The sequence below is a fragment of the Typopeltis vanoorti genome, chromosome 3 (assembly GCF_054136105.1).
Source record: "Typopeltis vanoorti isolate ZY-2024b chromosome 3, IOZ_Tvanoo_1.0, whole genome shotgun sequence".
NCBI lineage: Eukaryota > Metazoa > Arthropoda > Arachnida > Uropygi > Thelyphonidae > Typopeltis > Typopeltis vanoorti.
This window is the reverse complement of record NC_143551.1, coordinates 48443999-48461393: the sequence shown is the minus strand read 5'-3', so window position 1 is coordinate 48461393 and position 17395 is coordinate 48443999. Positions and strand designations below refer to the sequence as shown.

Below are 17395 nucleotides of genomic sequence, written 5' to 3'. Positions count from 1 at the left end.
TGTGTGATGAGTTTGAGAGGCAGATAGAACTGTATAAAAGAGATGGGCTACATTTGAATGGATTTGGTAAGAGTTAGTTGAAGAAGCTGTTGCTGCAAGAGAGAATGACAAGTGAATGTAAGACCTGAGGAAGCAAGAAGTGTTGTCAGGCAAGTTTGTGAATGGAAAGATGAGTGGGACAAGTGAAAAGAATAAGAAAGAAGGAACACAGAGTGGACAGGGAAATGGGGAATGTCAGGGTGGACACTGCGTGAAAAGTGTAGATGACTGTTTCAAGAGTAGATGTGTGAGTGCTCAAGAGATTAAGACAGTCAAGGATGTGGGGATGATATTTGTTTAACCCTCAACCGGCATGACGTCTATAGATGTCTAGCTAAATCTGGATATGATTCTGTAACACCAGTTGAATAACATGGAAAAGAAGTGCAATTTGGTCTCGTTATTTCATACGATTCTGTAACACCCATTGAATAACATGGATAAGAAGTGCAATTTGGTCTCACTATTTCATCCATCTCAGCTGGTAGGAACATAAAACACTAATTACATTTACCAAAATGTAATTGGTGATTCAATTTTCCTACCAGAATACCAGACAACCCACTCCAATTTGCTAACACACTTAACCTTTTCCTAACAAGTTCTTTTTCCAAGTATACTGTGGATGTCAGTTCTCCTCTTGGTATCTCAGATCACAGCCTCACAGAAATCTCTTTTGCCACAGACCAACCTTCACCTGCAAGTTCTCAGTCTTGTGTCCTTTGGTACTGCAAGGGTATCAAATGGGATGATCTCCACTTCTGTTCTTTCTTTCTTTCTTCCCATGATCTGACTACTGCTTCAGTTCTTCTGATCCAAACACCTCCTTAGATTGAATAATAGAAATCATTCCTTATACTACTCCAGATTCTCATCCACCATCCAAGCCTTGGTTCTTAAAAAAGTGTGCCAATGCAGTAAAAGAAAAAACCTCAGCACAACCACAAATGGATCAAGACCAAAACTCCAGCTGTTCACTCTGCCTATACTGCAGTTTGCAACAGCAGTATAAAAATCATCACTAAATCTGACTTTGAAAGGTCCAAATGCCGCAATCTTGCCTCCTGCCCAAATGGCAGTTGCTCCTTCTGTCCCTTGCCAGAGCCATTGGGTGCAACTTTTGCCCAGCAAGGTTTCCACAACTCTCACATCCAGATGGTACTGTATTACCTCATTTAAAGACAAGACCAACGTATTGGCATAACTCTTTGTCTTTCAATTCCAACATTGATGACCTGGGCAAATTTCCCTCCACTTGACCAAGAATCTCTCTTCATGTCACCCATAGTTTTCAGCAAGAAAGAAATCTGAAGAATCCTTAATAACCTTGAACACAAATAAAATATCTGGTCCTGATGGTATCCCACCTATTGTGTTAAAAAATTGTGTCCCAAAATTGTTCTCACTTCTGTTCTCTCTAAAATTATAGAAAAGGTCATCAACAACCAACTCTTGAACCACCTAGAGACCAACTAACTAATCAGTGACTAGTAATACAGATACAGCCACTCATGATCTACAGCTGATCTTGCTTTTATCACTCATGTCTGGACTTAAGCCATGGAAAAATGTGAAGAAACTTACGTGGTTACCCTCGACATTTCAGCATCATCTGATCATGTTTGGCACAGGGGCCTACTTAGCAAACTGCCATCCTATGTCCTGCTTTCCACACTTTGTAACTAGATCACCAACTTTCTCATTGGTCGCTCACTACGTGTCATGGTGGACAGCTTCCTCTCCGCAGATTTCCCCACCAATACAGAGGAGTACCCCGGGATTTCATTCTTTCACCACTCTCTTCCTCTTGTATATAAATGGCCTGTTCTCACAGATATCCAATCCTATCCAAGGAATGGATAGGATTGGATATCTGGAATGTACTGTCATAGCTTTGCTGATGACAGTACATTCCATTCCATTCCTCCTTTTCATTTGATCACTTAGCTATATCCCAATGGGGCAAGGACAGCCTTTTAGACTTCAATGCTACCAAAACTCAGTCCTATCTGATTTTTTGAAATCAGATAGGACTGAGTTTTGGTAGCCTCCCCTTTACCTTAAATAATACTAGGATATCCAAACATGATCAGATTTCACCTCTTGGACTGACCTACACCTCCCATCTTTCCTGGCACAAACACATTTCAACTATAGCTTCTGCAGCAGCAGTCAAAAACACTTACACACAGGACACTACTTCACAGCTGCTAACTCTATACAACCCCCACATCTGTCCAATCATGGAACATTGTTCCCATATTTGGAATGGTGCACCAAAATCCTCTCCAAGATTGCTCAATTTTATCCAGAAGAGGACAATTCAGCTAATTAATGATCCCTCTCCCACATATCCACTTCATTCCCTCTCTCACAGACATTCAGTTTCTGTCTCGTGTCTCTTCTATAGATACTTTCATTGACAGTGAATTGGCCACTATCATTCCTTCACTTTCCTCCAAAATCATTTGAACAAGAGTCACTGCTAATAACACCCTTTTACAGTTCTTAAAACTCACCAAACCAACTTCACTGGCTCTTTCATTCCATCTATTTCTGTTCTTTGGAACAGCCTCTCCCACTCCTCTGCCTTCTCCAAAGACAATTTTCATCTGTTCAACCAAATTGTGAACAGATTTCTTCTTTTCCCTTTTCCTCTTGTCAACACACAGCGCTAATGTGCCTATAGGTTTTCCAGCCTTTCGTGTGTGGATCAGATATAATATATATATATATATATATGTGCGTGTGTGTGTGTGTGTGTGTGTGTGTGTGTGTGTGTGTGTGTGTGTGTGTGTGTGTGTGTGTGACAGTTTTCATAATCCAAGGTGAGATGACTACCCTGTTGAATGGAAGCTTGAAGTAGTTTGAAAATGTTTCATATTTGTGCCTCTAGATTAAGATTTTTGGATAATGTAGCCAGCCTACTCACATTAAAAAAAAACAAAAAATCATCATTACAATATAGCAATAATTATATTCTTAAAGGGGCACTTTCCTGTGATTTATATGAATAAAAATGAAAACATAAATGATATATATTGATGAGTCCTTGACTCCCTGGAGGTCTCAGATAATAATAATAATATATTCATACATACCTTAAAAGTATAGTGACATAAGTGATGTATATTCAGTACTTGGGGAAGATCTTCGTGTTCTTATTTTTAACTTTAAAATTAAAAAAAAAAAATTTTAATTTTAAATTCAGACAAGGTAAGTCTGAATATACATCACTTATGTCATTATACTATTAAGGTATATCTGAATATATATCATTTATGTTTAAAATTTATTCATGTAAATCACAGAGAAGCCAGTATTTTCATACCAGGAGCTTAAGATTATATTATATTATATATTAGATTAGATTAGATTAGATTAGATTAGATTATAATTAATATAATAGAATAGGAATGTATAAGAATGCCTCCTTAAGAATATAAGCATTTGCTATATCGTGTTGATTTATATTTTAGAGCAGCCACATGAAAAAATTTCATAAAGATGGCATCTAAAAAAAAGAAATCATTATTTTTATGTATTCTCTTTAAAATTACAAGAATATGAAGATCGTACTTAAGATTTTCAAGTTTACATGCCTCTTCAAGATCTATAGTTAGTGAAAAGGCATATGATAAGGCACCAGTAAAAAACTGTTCAAAACACTACAATTATAGTGTAAATGAGATATTATGCAAAACAGACATGTACCTTATATGTAACTTGTGAGTTAGTACAAGTAGTTAGAATTGAAAGATTCAGGAAGGTTTTTAATCTGGTCTTGCAGGATTAAAAAAAACCTACCCTTATAAGAGACCAGCTAATTCACCTTCAGTTGGAAAAGCCCTTACAAAGATTCTTCATGATCTAGATGGGAATTTAGACCTAGGTCTTTGTAACTAAAGGGAATCACTATTATTGACTATAGAGGCTTCCTTGTAAAGGAAGATAGTCAGATTAGTTAAATTAGATGAGGAAAGGTTGTACTGTGGTTCACCATTTATATTTATACAGATCACATTAACATTAAACTGATATTAAGTTCAGCTCTTTGCACTTGGTCATATTCGACAAAGCCCTTTGGTTAGAAAAAAAAAAGCTAGGTTTGCCCATCTAGGATATGAAGAACCTTTATAAGGTTTTTTTAGCTGAAAAGACTAGTTAATTGGTTTCATATGGAGTGGTACCCCCTCCTGTCCCATCCCCTGGAATCTCTGGTTTTTGATCCCACAAAATGAGCAAACTGGCCACAGAAACATATACAGTTAATGGACAGAATGAACAGTCTTCCAGTGAATCCTTAAATAACTACAGTAACAAATCTGGTATAATAATCAGCTATCGATAAAAAAAAATTACAATGAAAATAGGAAGGAAAATAGAAAACTCAAGTATCAGTCTAAATAGTAAATCTACAAAGAATAACTAAGTGAAAAAGGTAAATTAAGTATGAAAATTATAATAGTTTGTTCTAATTAACAAACAAGATTGGTATGTGAGAAACAAACCATGAGGATCCTAAGGGAACTCAGAGAATGAAAACATGTCATCACTAGTAGAACCATATTGAAATTAAGATTGAACTTGAGATTATTAGCATTCAAGAATGCATAAAGCAGAGCAAATCAAAGGTAGTATGGTTATTTAAATAGAACAGAATAAAAAAGTTTTTTTTGGGGGGGGAGGGGGGAAGGATGGATATAAAAACTGACCTTGTTGGAGACCTGACAATCTGAAAGAAAATTGTTGATAGGAAACTAGTGATAATGAAATATTGTTTTGGACTACTATAGCATTCTGACCATTCCTAAGCTATATGTTAGGAAATGAGGATGATGATGATGAACATTTATTATATGACTTTACTGATCCCTGAAGAAAAGTGAAGTTGATCACAGTCATGATTTTGATTCAGTTTTATCAAAACCATGTCATCACCTTTATTGCAGACAAAAAGAGATAATATACAAGAAAATATATAAAAGATTAATATTATTAGCAAAATACATCTCTAAATTGACAATTGACATTAATGTCTTTAGGGGTGAAGTGAAAAGCCTTTCATATTCCCTGCTATCTGTTACGGCTACAGTGAGGGTAGAATTTTATGAGCAGTTTGCTTGCCCTAAACGGGCATGGAGATTATGCATCGCTACAGGAAGTTAAAATAGCTTTTGGTCTTCTATGTTTGAATATATCCATTGCATCGTATGCTACAACTTGCTGAACTAAATTACTGGGATGTGTGGACATCTTTAGGAAGAATTTTGTTGCTAAAGATTTTAGGGAAGAGAAGATATAAAGAATATTTGTGTCTCGATGGAGTTGATTATTTCTGATGAACCATGGGGTGTTCAGTATCATTCGCAAGCACTTGTTTTGTACACAGTGAAGTTTGATAATATTTGTAGTGAAGGTGTGGCTCCAGGCTGGAGAAGTGTAAGTGACTATAGGACAAATCATCAACTGGTATAAAAGCAATTTAATTCTTTCTGATGTTTAGTTTGCTGTTTCTGTTAATTAGCGGGTAGATCCGGGCGATCGCTTTAGATGCCTTTGCAAACGTTGCTTTGATGTGTTGGTTAAAAGTTAATTTTATTTTTTGTCGAGGACGACACCAAGGTATTTTGTTTCTGTCTGCCAGGGAATTTTGGTATTGAATAGTAAGACGTCTCCTGCAGGAGATATTGACCTTTTCATGAAGAGAATGGCTGTGCTTTTCTGGGGATTCACTTACAGTCTCCATTTGGAGAACCATCTTTCTAGCTTCAGAAGGTTTTCCTGAAACTTTCTGGTAACAAAGTGTGGTCGGAGAGATCTGGCTAACAATGCTGTGACATCCGCATACAGGGCCATGATGGATGGATGACATTGGGTTGTGCAGGATATCTGACATGTATACAGAGAGCAGCAATGGAGCCAGAAGGGATCCCTGCGGTACTCCGGCCAAGATGTGGTGCCGAGATGAGGTGGTGCCATTGATCTTGACTTGCATGTTCTGTTCTCTAGATATGATCTGACTAGGTGTACCATTTTCATTGAGATGCCAGCTGTGATGAGTTTATGTAGCAAACCGAAGTGCCATATTTTGTCAAATGCTTTGGATAGATCGAGAAAAACAGCTCCCGTGTATTGGCGCCAGTTGTAGCTGGTGGTAATGTATTCCACAATTCTGTGGATCTGCTGGGTACTACTATGGTGTTGTCGAAAACCAAACTGTTCTTTAGGAAGGATATCTAGCTAGTTCATTTACTGAGGCTTGAAGTCGTGAAAGGATGACCTTCTCCGCAACCTTACCCGGGTTGGAAACATCTCTAAATGTCAGCTGAACAATGTATAACATTGAAGTATATCTGGAGAAGAATGTGGTGTCATAATGTATGACCTTCTCTGCAACCTTACCCAGGTTGGAAACATCTCTAAATGTCAGCTGAACACTGTATAACAGTGAAATATATCTGGAGAAGAATGTGGTGTCATAATGTACATACCACACTCCTTTTTCAAAAAAATGTAGGGGAAAATGAGTATGTAATTGCAAAGAGATGGCTTTGAATCCATTTTCATTGCTATTAAAGCATTTCTAAATTTTAAATAAAAGCAATTTATTCTGTTTTAAAAAACAGTTAGTTTAATGACTAACCAATGGAAACTTTGAGAGTCCTAGATGCTTGGACATTATTATCCCTATCTTTTGCAGTTTCTTGTCAGTCTCCTTTGTGACAAAACTGCTTCAAATTACCTAATATTTTATTCTCAGACATCACCTTAAATATATGGATCTAGGCAATTATGCCTTCTTGAGGCATAGCTTTCTAGAACCATATATAGAAAACTGTATGCCTTCTTGAGGGCACATATCAGGAAATGATGATGATGATGAAAAAAACAGAAAGCAAAAATTCCTTTTATACTGATCATTGTACATTTGAAACTTGACTTTTCAAGCAGCACTTGACCTCATGGATCTGAGAGCTGGGTTAGAAATAAAGCACTTGATCAAAGACTGGAGACCTCAGATATGAGAGTTCTGAGAAGATTAGTAAAGTGAACAGATGGCAGTATCACATTAAAAATGAGGATATTAGGAAAGAACTTGACATTGTTAGCATTCCAGAATGTGTTAGCAGAGCTAATCTTAGATGGTATGGTCACTTAAACAGAATGAGAAAGGAAATATTAGCAAAACCAAGTGTTCTTTGCCAGGCTGGCAGGAAAAAGATCCAGAGGAAGACCAAGATGTGGACTGATACAGCAAAAAGTGCCTTAGAAGACAGAAATATAAGAGCTGATAATGTTGGAGTTCATTTGGAATAAATTGTTGATCAGACGTTAGCAACGGTGTAATTTATCATGTAGTACTATCATAATATTCTGTACACCTTCTGAGGGTACATATCAGGAATTTGCTGAAGATGATTGATGTTGTTTGTTTTTGCTTTTTTATAACTGTAAATTATTATTATTATTATTATGTGATACCTCCAAGGATTCATCAAAGGAGAGCACTCTATTACTTTCCATCTCCACCATTTAATCCACCAACTACACAGAACCACCCTTATTAAAGTTTAGAGCTGAGAAGCTTCAATTTGAAATAAGCAAGATGTTGAAATTGAATATATTATGGATGTATCCATCCATAATTTATAGTGAAATGTAGAAAGAAACTTAAAAGTTTCAAAAATTCATCAGGGGTTTGTAAGAACATAACCTTTCTAGTAACTGGGGAGGAGGTAGAGAGGATCCAGAGGTGAGTGACCAAGATGATAGCTGGTCTATGGCATGAACCTTACGAGAACAGGTTGAAGATCTGTGGGTTACAGAAATTGGTTGATAGGCAGAAAAGGGGTGATATGATTGAGACATATCATATGATTGAGACATTCAAATGCATGTTAATACATGGGCATCTCCATGAAATCCAAAGATGCATCATGGGAGACTCACTATTTCATTGATAAACCCATTCCAGTCATTCACGACTCCACTCTCTAAGCAAAAAATCAAGGTCTTCACTTTCTTGCTAACCACAATCTTATTCAGTTTCCAGGGATGATGAGCTCTTGTTCTCCCTCTTGTCGTATTTAAATATTTTCTCTGCATCAAACTCGCAGAGAAATCTGAAAACTGCAGTTCTTTGTGCAGAGGACAATGGTTGGAATGGCAACCATTATCCTCTGCCCATACTTTCAGACTATTTAAATCATTCTGCAAGATCTCTAATACCACTTTTATTAACTACTGCTGTACCAGTGTTGAATCATTAGCAAAAAACTGGATATATTTCCCCTGGAATAATCTCCAATATCATTAAGATACAAATTAAATAGTGGTAGCCCAAATACAAAAGGCTGAGGAACACCATTAGTCACCTACCTATGCCTGGATTTTACTTCTCTATATCCTAACTCTTTGATGCCTGCCCATATCATGAGTATGACAGGTATTGTGTAAATAACAGTTAGTGTGAGCCTCATGCAATGAGTTCTTTGGATTCCAGAGATGCCCATGAATAATAATAATAAAGCAATATTATATAATCTTGTAGATTCAAGTAAACCTGATATGCTAATATATGCTGAAGTAATTTTGTTATAAGCATGTGCTAAATTTGGTGATGTCAGTGGATGATGATGCAACCAGCAATTAGCAGACTAAACTAGGTCTTGAGGCAATCTCATAATAGGTAAGTTACTTTGGCTCAGTAATACATATAACTGTGGTTTTAACTGCAAACAGCTATGATGAATGAAATATGTCAACCATATTAAACTTTTTCATGTCCATGTTATTCATAACAGCTAAATATATCATGGCTGGTAGGGTAGTTAATTAATGTAGTTAATCAAATTATAAATACGTTTAATATATTAAAATGAAAACTGTTAATAACACTGCACAAGTTTGGAAGAAGAGTTATTATTGTATCTGTTGTTGCCTATTTTAATTTTTTAATTTAACTTTTACTCCTAGATAATCAATTAAAAATGAAATCTGACTGATTAACAACTTCTGCGAACCAGACTGGTAGTCTGCTACAAATACAAAACTTGTAATCTCTCTCTCTCTCTCTCAAAAAAGAAAAAAAAAAAAGGTAAACTTTTTAACTTTCTTAATTGGAACACATTACATTTTGTCTTTGTAGCAGACAGCTAGCTTGTTTTGTGAAGAGTGTCTTTGTCCAACCAAAAAGGCTTTGAATCCTTTTGTGGAACGGATGTTTATAGCACTGGAGGTCTAAAGTAGTTGTTCTAAAGGCCAAATATGGAAACTTGAAGTGAATACCGCATTTGGTTTCTTGAGATTTCTGGATTTTCTAACACTTAGCCAGACTTACAGTAAATCTTTTCATTTTTATCTTACACACACACACACACACACACACACACACACACACACACACACACACACACACACACACACACACACACACACACACACACACACACACACAAAACCATGATAGTTTACTTTACCATTAATAATTCATAATTTAATATAAAATTGCAACTGCAAGGGAAAAAAAGAACTCAAATTGTAAGAAAATGTTACTTACATTTAATCATGATCATATAAACATCAATAGTGCATATGGATGGTTGAGGGAGACGCTCTCCTTTTTCCAGTAGATCTGGAACATCTCTGGCAGAAATATTTTCATATGGACGACCACCATATGTCAAAAGTTCCCATACAGTCACACCTAACAAAGACAATAGGAAAAATGAACCATAAAAATATATCCAGATTTAGTATATCATTACTAGTATATATTACTTATGATAGTATATGATTTGACCTGGTTTTATTTTGTTAAGATTACAATTTAAGCAACTAAGGTTATGAGGTCAATGTATTATGTCTTTTAATGAAATATGTTCTTCAGACAGTTTGTAAGATGGAAAAACCCTAAGTTTCTGGAAGAAAACACCCTGCTGCCTCCATATGAGATTGGATAACTCACTTTCAGGATTGTATATGATTTCTCTACAGTCCACTGACATATGAGATCAAGATTCCTGAATGAGTTTATAGAGTCTATTTTAAAAGAATTCAGTGCCTTAGCTCCAGTCATCCACCACTAGTAGTGCAGTCCATTTTTTTCACCATTCATGAAGTTAAAAATAAAAATAAAACTTCTTTCAATGCATCTCATCTTTCTGATCTTGTTGACCAAATGGACGGTATACCCACACTACAGCAAAGAAATTTTGGATTTGAATTGAATCTCACTCTGAGCAAACATATTTGTGAATGGTCATACATCTTTTGTCATTCAATGTGAGATGACTATCATGCTTATTAGAGTTCTGATGTGACTTGAAAAAGTTTCTATTTAATTTTCCCTTTTTATTTATAAATACCTTTATTATTAATACCTTCTTCACTTTCTCTTTTTTTGTCACTTTCACAAGGCATTAAGTTGGTAACTTATAGTATATTTAGGAACATTGATAGGCTATGGACTATAGAAACTGGGGAGCCCAAGCCAAACACGGTACTTTGTCATACCTTTTCAGGCCTTCAATAAATTGAATGGCATTTGCACACTAGATATCAAAAATCATCTACCACTTAAAATCTTGCCTAAACTAACATGCCACTGTGGCATTCCAACCTACAGCTGATTGGCTGGAGAACAGTGATGCTACATACTCAGCCAACCTGGGGCCAATGATGCTATCTGTTCAGCTGGCCTCTTGCCCTCTTTAAAAATGATGTATTCAACAAACAGTCAACTCTCAATATAGCAAACACTATACTGAGAGTTGAAACGTCTGTAATAAAATCCACTCACTATATCAAACTACTGAAAATTCCTGACCAATGCTCCACAGGTATAATGTTATGCTAAACAAAATTCACTATAGCAAACCATCCATAACAAGCTACTCTTGCAGTCCCTACAAGTTTGCTATAGTGAGAGCTGACTATACTTCATTCTGGTCAATGCATTTACATCTGATACCAAAGTCAGTCCTTGAATTCATTGTATAAATATACATAAACTATTCCTTTATTCCTAATAATACTGCACAAAATTGCCTTTCTTCTTCATGTAGCTTCCTCAGTGAGAGGTTGCATCACCATGTCCTACCAGTTCTTTCTGTTGGTGGCTTTCCTTTTTTGTTTCTGCATAGCCATGTGATCCTGTCCATGGTCTTATATCTTCAAGCCATGTTCTTCATTTTTTTGCCTCTTGATCCTTTTCCCATAATTTTTCCTTCTAAAACTGTTAGTATTCTCCTTCCTGCTGAACCTCTCAGTATATGTCCTGCCAATCTCATCTTTCTCTGGATCATTTCCTGTAATAAAGATCTCTGTGTTCTCATTCTCTGAAGGACATTTGTATTTGTCAGATGTTCTGTCCATGAGATTTTCAGAGCTCTCCTATAGCACCACATTTCAAAGGCCATTATCTGTTGTCTTACTGTCTTCTTGAATATCCAGGTCTCACTTCCATATGTGAAAACTGGCCACACTAATGTTCTTATCATTCTTTTTTTTTGTCTCAATACCCACAGAACTTTTGAGCAGATCTTTATTTTTCCAGAAGGCATCTTTAGCTATGGCTGTTCTTATTTTTATTTCTTTATCTTGCTTTCCATCTGCAGTAAAGTAGGTGCCTAAATATTTTATTCTGTTGTATGTTCAATTTTCATATTGTTTATGAATATTTCTGGCTTGGATCTGTTTTCTTTTGAGATGTTCATAAATTTGGTCTTTTTTGCTTTATATCTAATCCAAATTCTTTACCTTCTTCAATTAGTAGTTGCAGTAATTTGATTAATTTGTTTCTGTTTTCTGTTATTAGAATGGTGTCATCAGCATATCTAAGATTGTTGTATTTTATACCATTGATACTAATTCCTTTTTTTGTTTTTCAATCTTTTTCATCACTGTCTCACTATAGATATTAAATAGATTTGGTGAAAGGATACAACCTTGTCTAACTCCTCTTTTTATTTTCACTACTGAAGACTCAGAGTTAAACAGCTGCATTTTCTGTTTGGTGTAAATCATTTTTATAATCTTAAGTACATGATCTTCTATGTCTTAGAAAATTGCCTTAGAAAACCAACCATTTTGCCTAATCAGATATGGCCATATTGGAGACTTGAAAATTAATAAGTCAATATTTGGAAAAAAATTGTTTATTGTTTAGGTAGCTAGTACTAATGCAAACAATTAAGTAGTGTCATTATGTGCATAGTATCCTGTACACCTCTTGAAAATACAAATCAGGAATTTAATGATGATGACAACAGCAGCTCCTATACTTCATCTCAAGTTGTCCATGTTTTCCACAACTGTCCTCAGTGACTTTCATCGATCTCTTGCATTTTAGATTTCACTTCTCCGTTTTGCTTTGTGATCCTCTCTGACATATTTATGCATTTTGGGATTAAAAGATTACCAGCTGTGTACCACATTGATGGAACAGTAAACCAAGAGATTGATGAGGCTAGGGACATAGGGGTGTTGGTGGATAGGGAGATGAAGTTCAGAGGAGACATTGCTAAGGTGTCCAAGATTACATATAGGATTATGTGGTTATTGAGGAACACACTAACATCCAGAGATAAAGAGGTTATTATTCCCCTTTATAAAGAGTTGATAGTTCCACATTTGGATTACTGTGCTCAGGTCTAGTCGCCTGGATTCCTCGGAGATGAGGAGGTTGTGGAGAGGGTTCAGAGGAGAGTGACTAGGTTGGTGAGTGATGTAAAAAATGCTTCCCTACACTGATAGATTGAGGGCTTGTAGATTGCTTGTAGATAGGCAGAGAAGAGGGGGATATGATAGAAACGTTTAAATTACTAGAAGGTTTTTATAAGATTGATGCAGGGGAAATGTTTCAGCTGTGTGATAGTCATGGAAGAACAAGAGGTCATCCCTGGAAATTAAAGAAAAGTGTGGTTAACAAGGGTGTGAGAACAAGGTTTTTTGCCTGGAGGAAGGTCAATGAGTGGAATTCATTGCCTGACTCAGTTGTGAGTTCTTCATCTGTAAATGAATTCAAGAAGAGATATGATAGATATTGTTTTGCAAGTTTGGGCCTGCGATGAGTCTACTGACTCCATGGAGATACCCACAATAATAATAATAATAATAATAATATTTTTCCTGGACTACAGCACTACTTTCTCCAGCTGACTGCTGCTATACATATTCAAGAGCAGTCAATATCTATCAATCTGTTTAGCTGAGTGGAGAGCATGTCTGCTGTAGATTCAATTTCCACAGTAGCATGATTTACCATTCTACTTTTAGATGCCTGAAAAAGTACAATATTTGGTCTCTAGAGCAGAATTCTAATCCTTAGTTTATCTAGAGTTCTAATATGCTTATAGACTTTCAGGTTTTTTGTGGGTGAGATTCACATAAAAAACCTAATATCATGAATGAATGAAGAAAAACAAACAACAAGAATGAATAATTTAAAACTGAAAAAATATAAAATAATACAGTACAATCTGCAATCAACTAGCATAATCCTGATCAGATTGTGATAGCTCACTGCAGACTCCCTTTTTAGTAGTGGCTTTAAATGCATGCATACTTTTTTCTTCTTTCAGAAAGATTATTTTGAATTTAATATATATTCTTCATTTATATTGAAGACACTTCTTTCAAAATATATTTTGCAGTGACTAATATTAATAAGAAATTATGTCAAAACTTCTTACCAAATGCCCAGACATCACTTTTATGAGTGAAAATGCGATGTTGAATGCACTCCAGTGCTAACCATTTGATGGGCATCTGTATATGTAAAATAATAAAAAATAATCAGTTATGTTATTATCAAAATTATTTTATATATGCAGATGGGCATCTGCATATGTAAAATAATAAAATAATCCATTCCCTAAAAATCATTTTGAAATTATTATTTATATCAAAAGAAAAAAAAGTTTAAACTTAAATTTAAGCTCATGCTACCAAATATATAATTATATATTTAGTAGCATGTATATATATAATTAATTTTTATATACTGTACATGATTGATCATTTGATTTTCTGAAATTATGAACAAGGTAGTCAGTACTATGAAGCATCATCCATTATTTCATGTTTTCTCCAGCTGGTTTGTATGTTTCTGTGTTTTGTAGAATCAAAAAAAAAAAAAAAAAAAAAAAAAAAAAAAGTTTATATGCCCCAGAAGAAGGAAGAAAACAGGATAATATTGATTTTTATAATCAGCTACAAAACATTTATAATAAAATAAATAAAAATGATTACATAATTTTAGCAGGAGACTTAAATGCAAGAATTGGAAACACGAAAATTAATAATAATATAGGAATACATGGGGAACACACTCTAAATAGAAATGGTAAAAAATTGATTGACTTTGTAGTTTATAATAACCTAAAAAATGAATTCCTTCTATAAACATAAAGACATACATAAATATACTTGGGCAGCAAGAGGATGGAAATCAATATTAGATTACTTCATATTAAATGAAAAGACATCTAAATTTTCACTAGATGTTGGAGTTCACAGAGGATATGAAATAAGCAGTGACCACTTCCTTGTTAAAATAAAATTAAGATTACCACCTAAATGGTTACAAGTAACAAGAACAGAAAGAAAAATTGAAACATTTGTTTATAAAACTAAACTATTGAATGACACAAATGTACAATGGCTATATGAACAAAGAATTAACCAATATCTAGATAAAATAAAACAAAATGAAGAAATAGAAATAGAATGGTTTAATATAAAAACGATACTAAATGCAGCAGCAAATGAAAGCTTAGGAAAGACCAAAAAATTCAATAAAAGAAAAAAACTGAAGATCTGGGATGATACAATCAAAGAAATAATCAAAAGAAAAAAGAAGCCTATCACAAATAGTTAAGCAGTAAAAGATTAGAAGATGAAATAGAATATAAAAGAATAAGTGCCATAGCTAAAAGAGAAGTCAGAAAAAGACAGAGAATCATGGAATAAATTTGTTTCTAATTTAGAACATGATTTATATAAAATAAGACCCAATGTATATAAGATTTTGAAACACTTAAATGCAGATACCAAAGAAAGCAAAATTAAACACTGAATTGAAATTAGAAGAATTTCTAAATTACTACACAGAACTGTGGATAGACAGATATTTTAAAAAAGACAACTGGCAAACAATTAACAAAAATGAAAAGGAAATAACTGAAGAAGAATTAGAAATCATCTTGAAAGAAACAAGAAACGGAAAATCACTTGGAGAAGATAAGCTAGGTTCAGAACTATATAAATATGCAGGAACAAGATTCAAAGAAAGACTCTTATTATTTTTAAATAAAATTTACTCAACTGGTATCCCCCCAATAGAATGGAAAAAAGCAATTGTGATTCCTGTCTTTAAGAAAGGTAATAGAGATGACCCTAAAAACTATAGGGGTATCAGTATACTAAATTCCTGTTACAAAAGCTATAGCAGAATCTTAAATAACAAACTAATGAAATATTCCAAAAACTTTATTCTAGAAGTATAGAATGGACTTAGAAAAGGACAATCATGTATAGACCCGGCCTTTTGCCTAAAATTAATAATAGAGAAAAGAAAAGAATATAATTTAGAAACACATATTGCATTTATTGACCTTGAAAAAGCATTTGACAAAGTTAAAAGAAACATTATTTAACATATTAAAAGAAAGACAAATACCAAATAATATCATAAAAGCTATCACAAGTATATATGAAAATAATCAAATACAAATAGATTAAATCACGAGCTATCATATACGAGAGAGATAAACCAAGGGGTCCAACAGGGATGTCCCCTCTCAGCAACTCTTTTTAATATCTACTTAAACGAAATAATAATAAAATGGAATAAAAATTTACATCAAGGAATTAAACTTTCTCCTACAGTTAACTTAAACACTTAAGTTGTTTAAGTTAACAACTTAAGTTCTCCTCTTTGCCGACGACCAAATAATAATTACAAATTCTGAAGATAACTTACAGAAAGCTATTTTAGATCTAAATGAGATATCCAAAGATTATGGTATGATAATATCAAAATTAAAAATCAAAAACCATGGCCTTTAAAGGACAAGATCCAGCAAGAACTAAAATAGTAATAGATAACAAGATCTTAGAACAGGTGAATTCATTTAACTACCTACGAGTATGATCTCATATGAAAATGAAAAAGATATAAACATAAAAATTGCAAAATATTTAAAAATAACAGGTGTAATTAACTCTATATTTAAACCAAACCTAGTTCAAAAAAAAACCAGGCTAAAAGTGTACAATACATTAGCCCTACCAGTCTTAATGTATGGAAGCGAAATCTGGACAATAAAACAAAAAGACAAACAAAGATTAACAACAGCAGAAATGAAGTTTATGAGAAAAACTGCAAAGTATACCATATTTGATCACAAAAGAAACAAAGATAGTATGAAAGAATTAAACCAAGAACCAGTAATAGAAAAAATTAAAAAATATAAACATAAATGGATGGAACATGCTCAAAGAATGAAAACATAAAGATTACCAAAACAAGCCTTAAAGTACAAGCCATTAGGAAAAAGAAAACCAGGACGTCCTCTCAAACGATTTAATGATGACTTCTAAGGCCAGAACAGGCCATGCTAGGCCTAAATCCTTGATACGCATGATGATGATGAAAAAAAAAAAAAAGTTTCCAAGAGAAAGAGACCTGCTACATCTATACAGTATAAGACCTTCAGTTGAAATGCAGTTCTTACAAAAAGTTCCAATCTATTATCATTACTTAATGTATAGAAAGCTGGGGGAAAAAAAGAAAAAAAAAAGGGGGAATTAGAATGAACAGTAAAAATTCACACAAAATCATCATCAGTAGCAGCATAATTCAAGATAGGCACCATCAATGCAAAAGGCATCAATGAAAAAAAAAGTGGACCTAGCAGAAGAAAAAGAAGAAGAACTGTGCCATTAACTTGGCTGTTTAATGAAAGTCTTGCTATGGGGCCGGTTTCTGGAAAGTGGAAGGAGGATAAGATAGTACCGTTGCATAAGGGTGGTGGTAGAATGGAGGTATCAAACTATAGGCCTGTTTGTATTTCTTCTGTAGCTGTTAAGATTCTGAAGAAATTGGTAAGAACTCAAATACAGAAATGGACAGATGAGGGTAATATGATTTATGCAGGCCAGCATGGATTTGTTAAAGGACACTCTTGCTTTAGTAATCTGATTACCTTTTTTAACAAGAGCAGTGGATGAAGGAAAGGCATGCACTGTTATTTTTTTGGATTTTTCTAAGTCATGTGGCACCCTGTCAAATAGGAGCAGTATCGGGGAGTAGCAAGGTTACAAGTTCCACAAGGTTCAGTCCTGGGAC

At 34.4% G+C, this 17395-nt stretch overlaps 1 protein-coding gene across 3 annotated transcripts in view; it reads right to left on the bottom strand.

Moving 5' to 3' along the window:
• The window catches only part of LOC150108109 (epidermal growth factor receptor-like), a 495579-nt gene that overhangs the window by 30083 nt on the left and 448101 nt on the right, over positions 1-17395 (bottom strand). For all 3 annotated transcript variants that reach the window (XM_090415594.1, XM_090415593.1, XM_090415595.1), the window contains 2 exons: positions 13737-13812; positions 9602-9748 (listed from right to left, as the gene is read on the bottom strand). In XM_090415594.1, coding sequence (XP_090271720.1) covers positions 9602-9748; positions 13737-13812 — 223 coding nt within the window. The remainder of the gene's footprint in view (positions 1-9601; positions 9749-13736; positions 13813-17395) is intronic.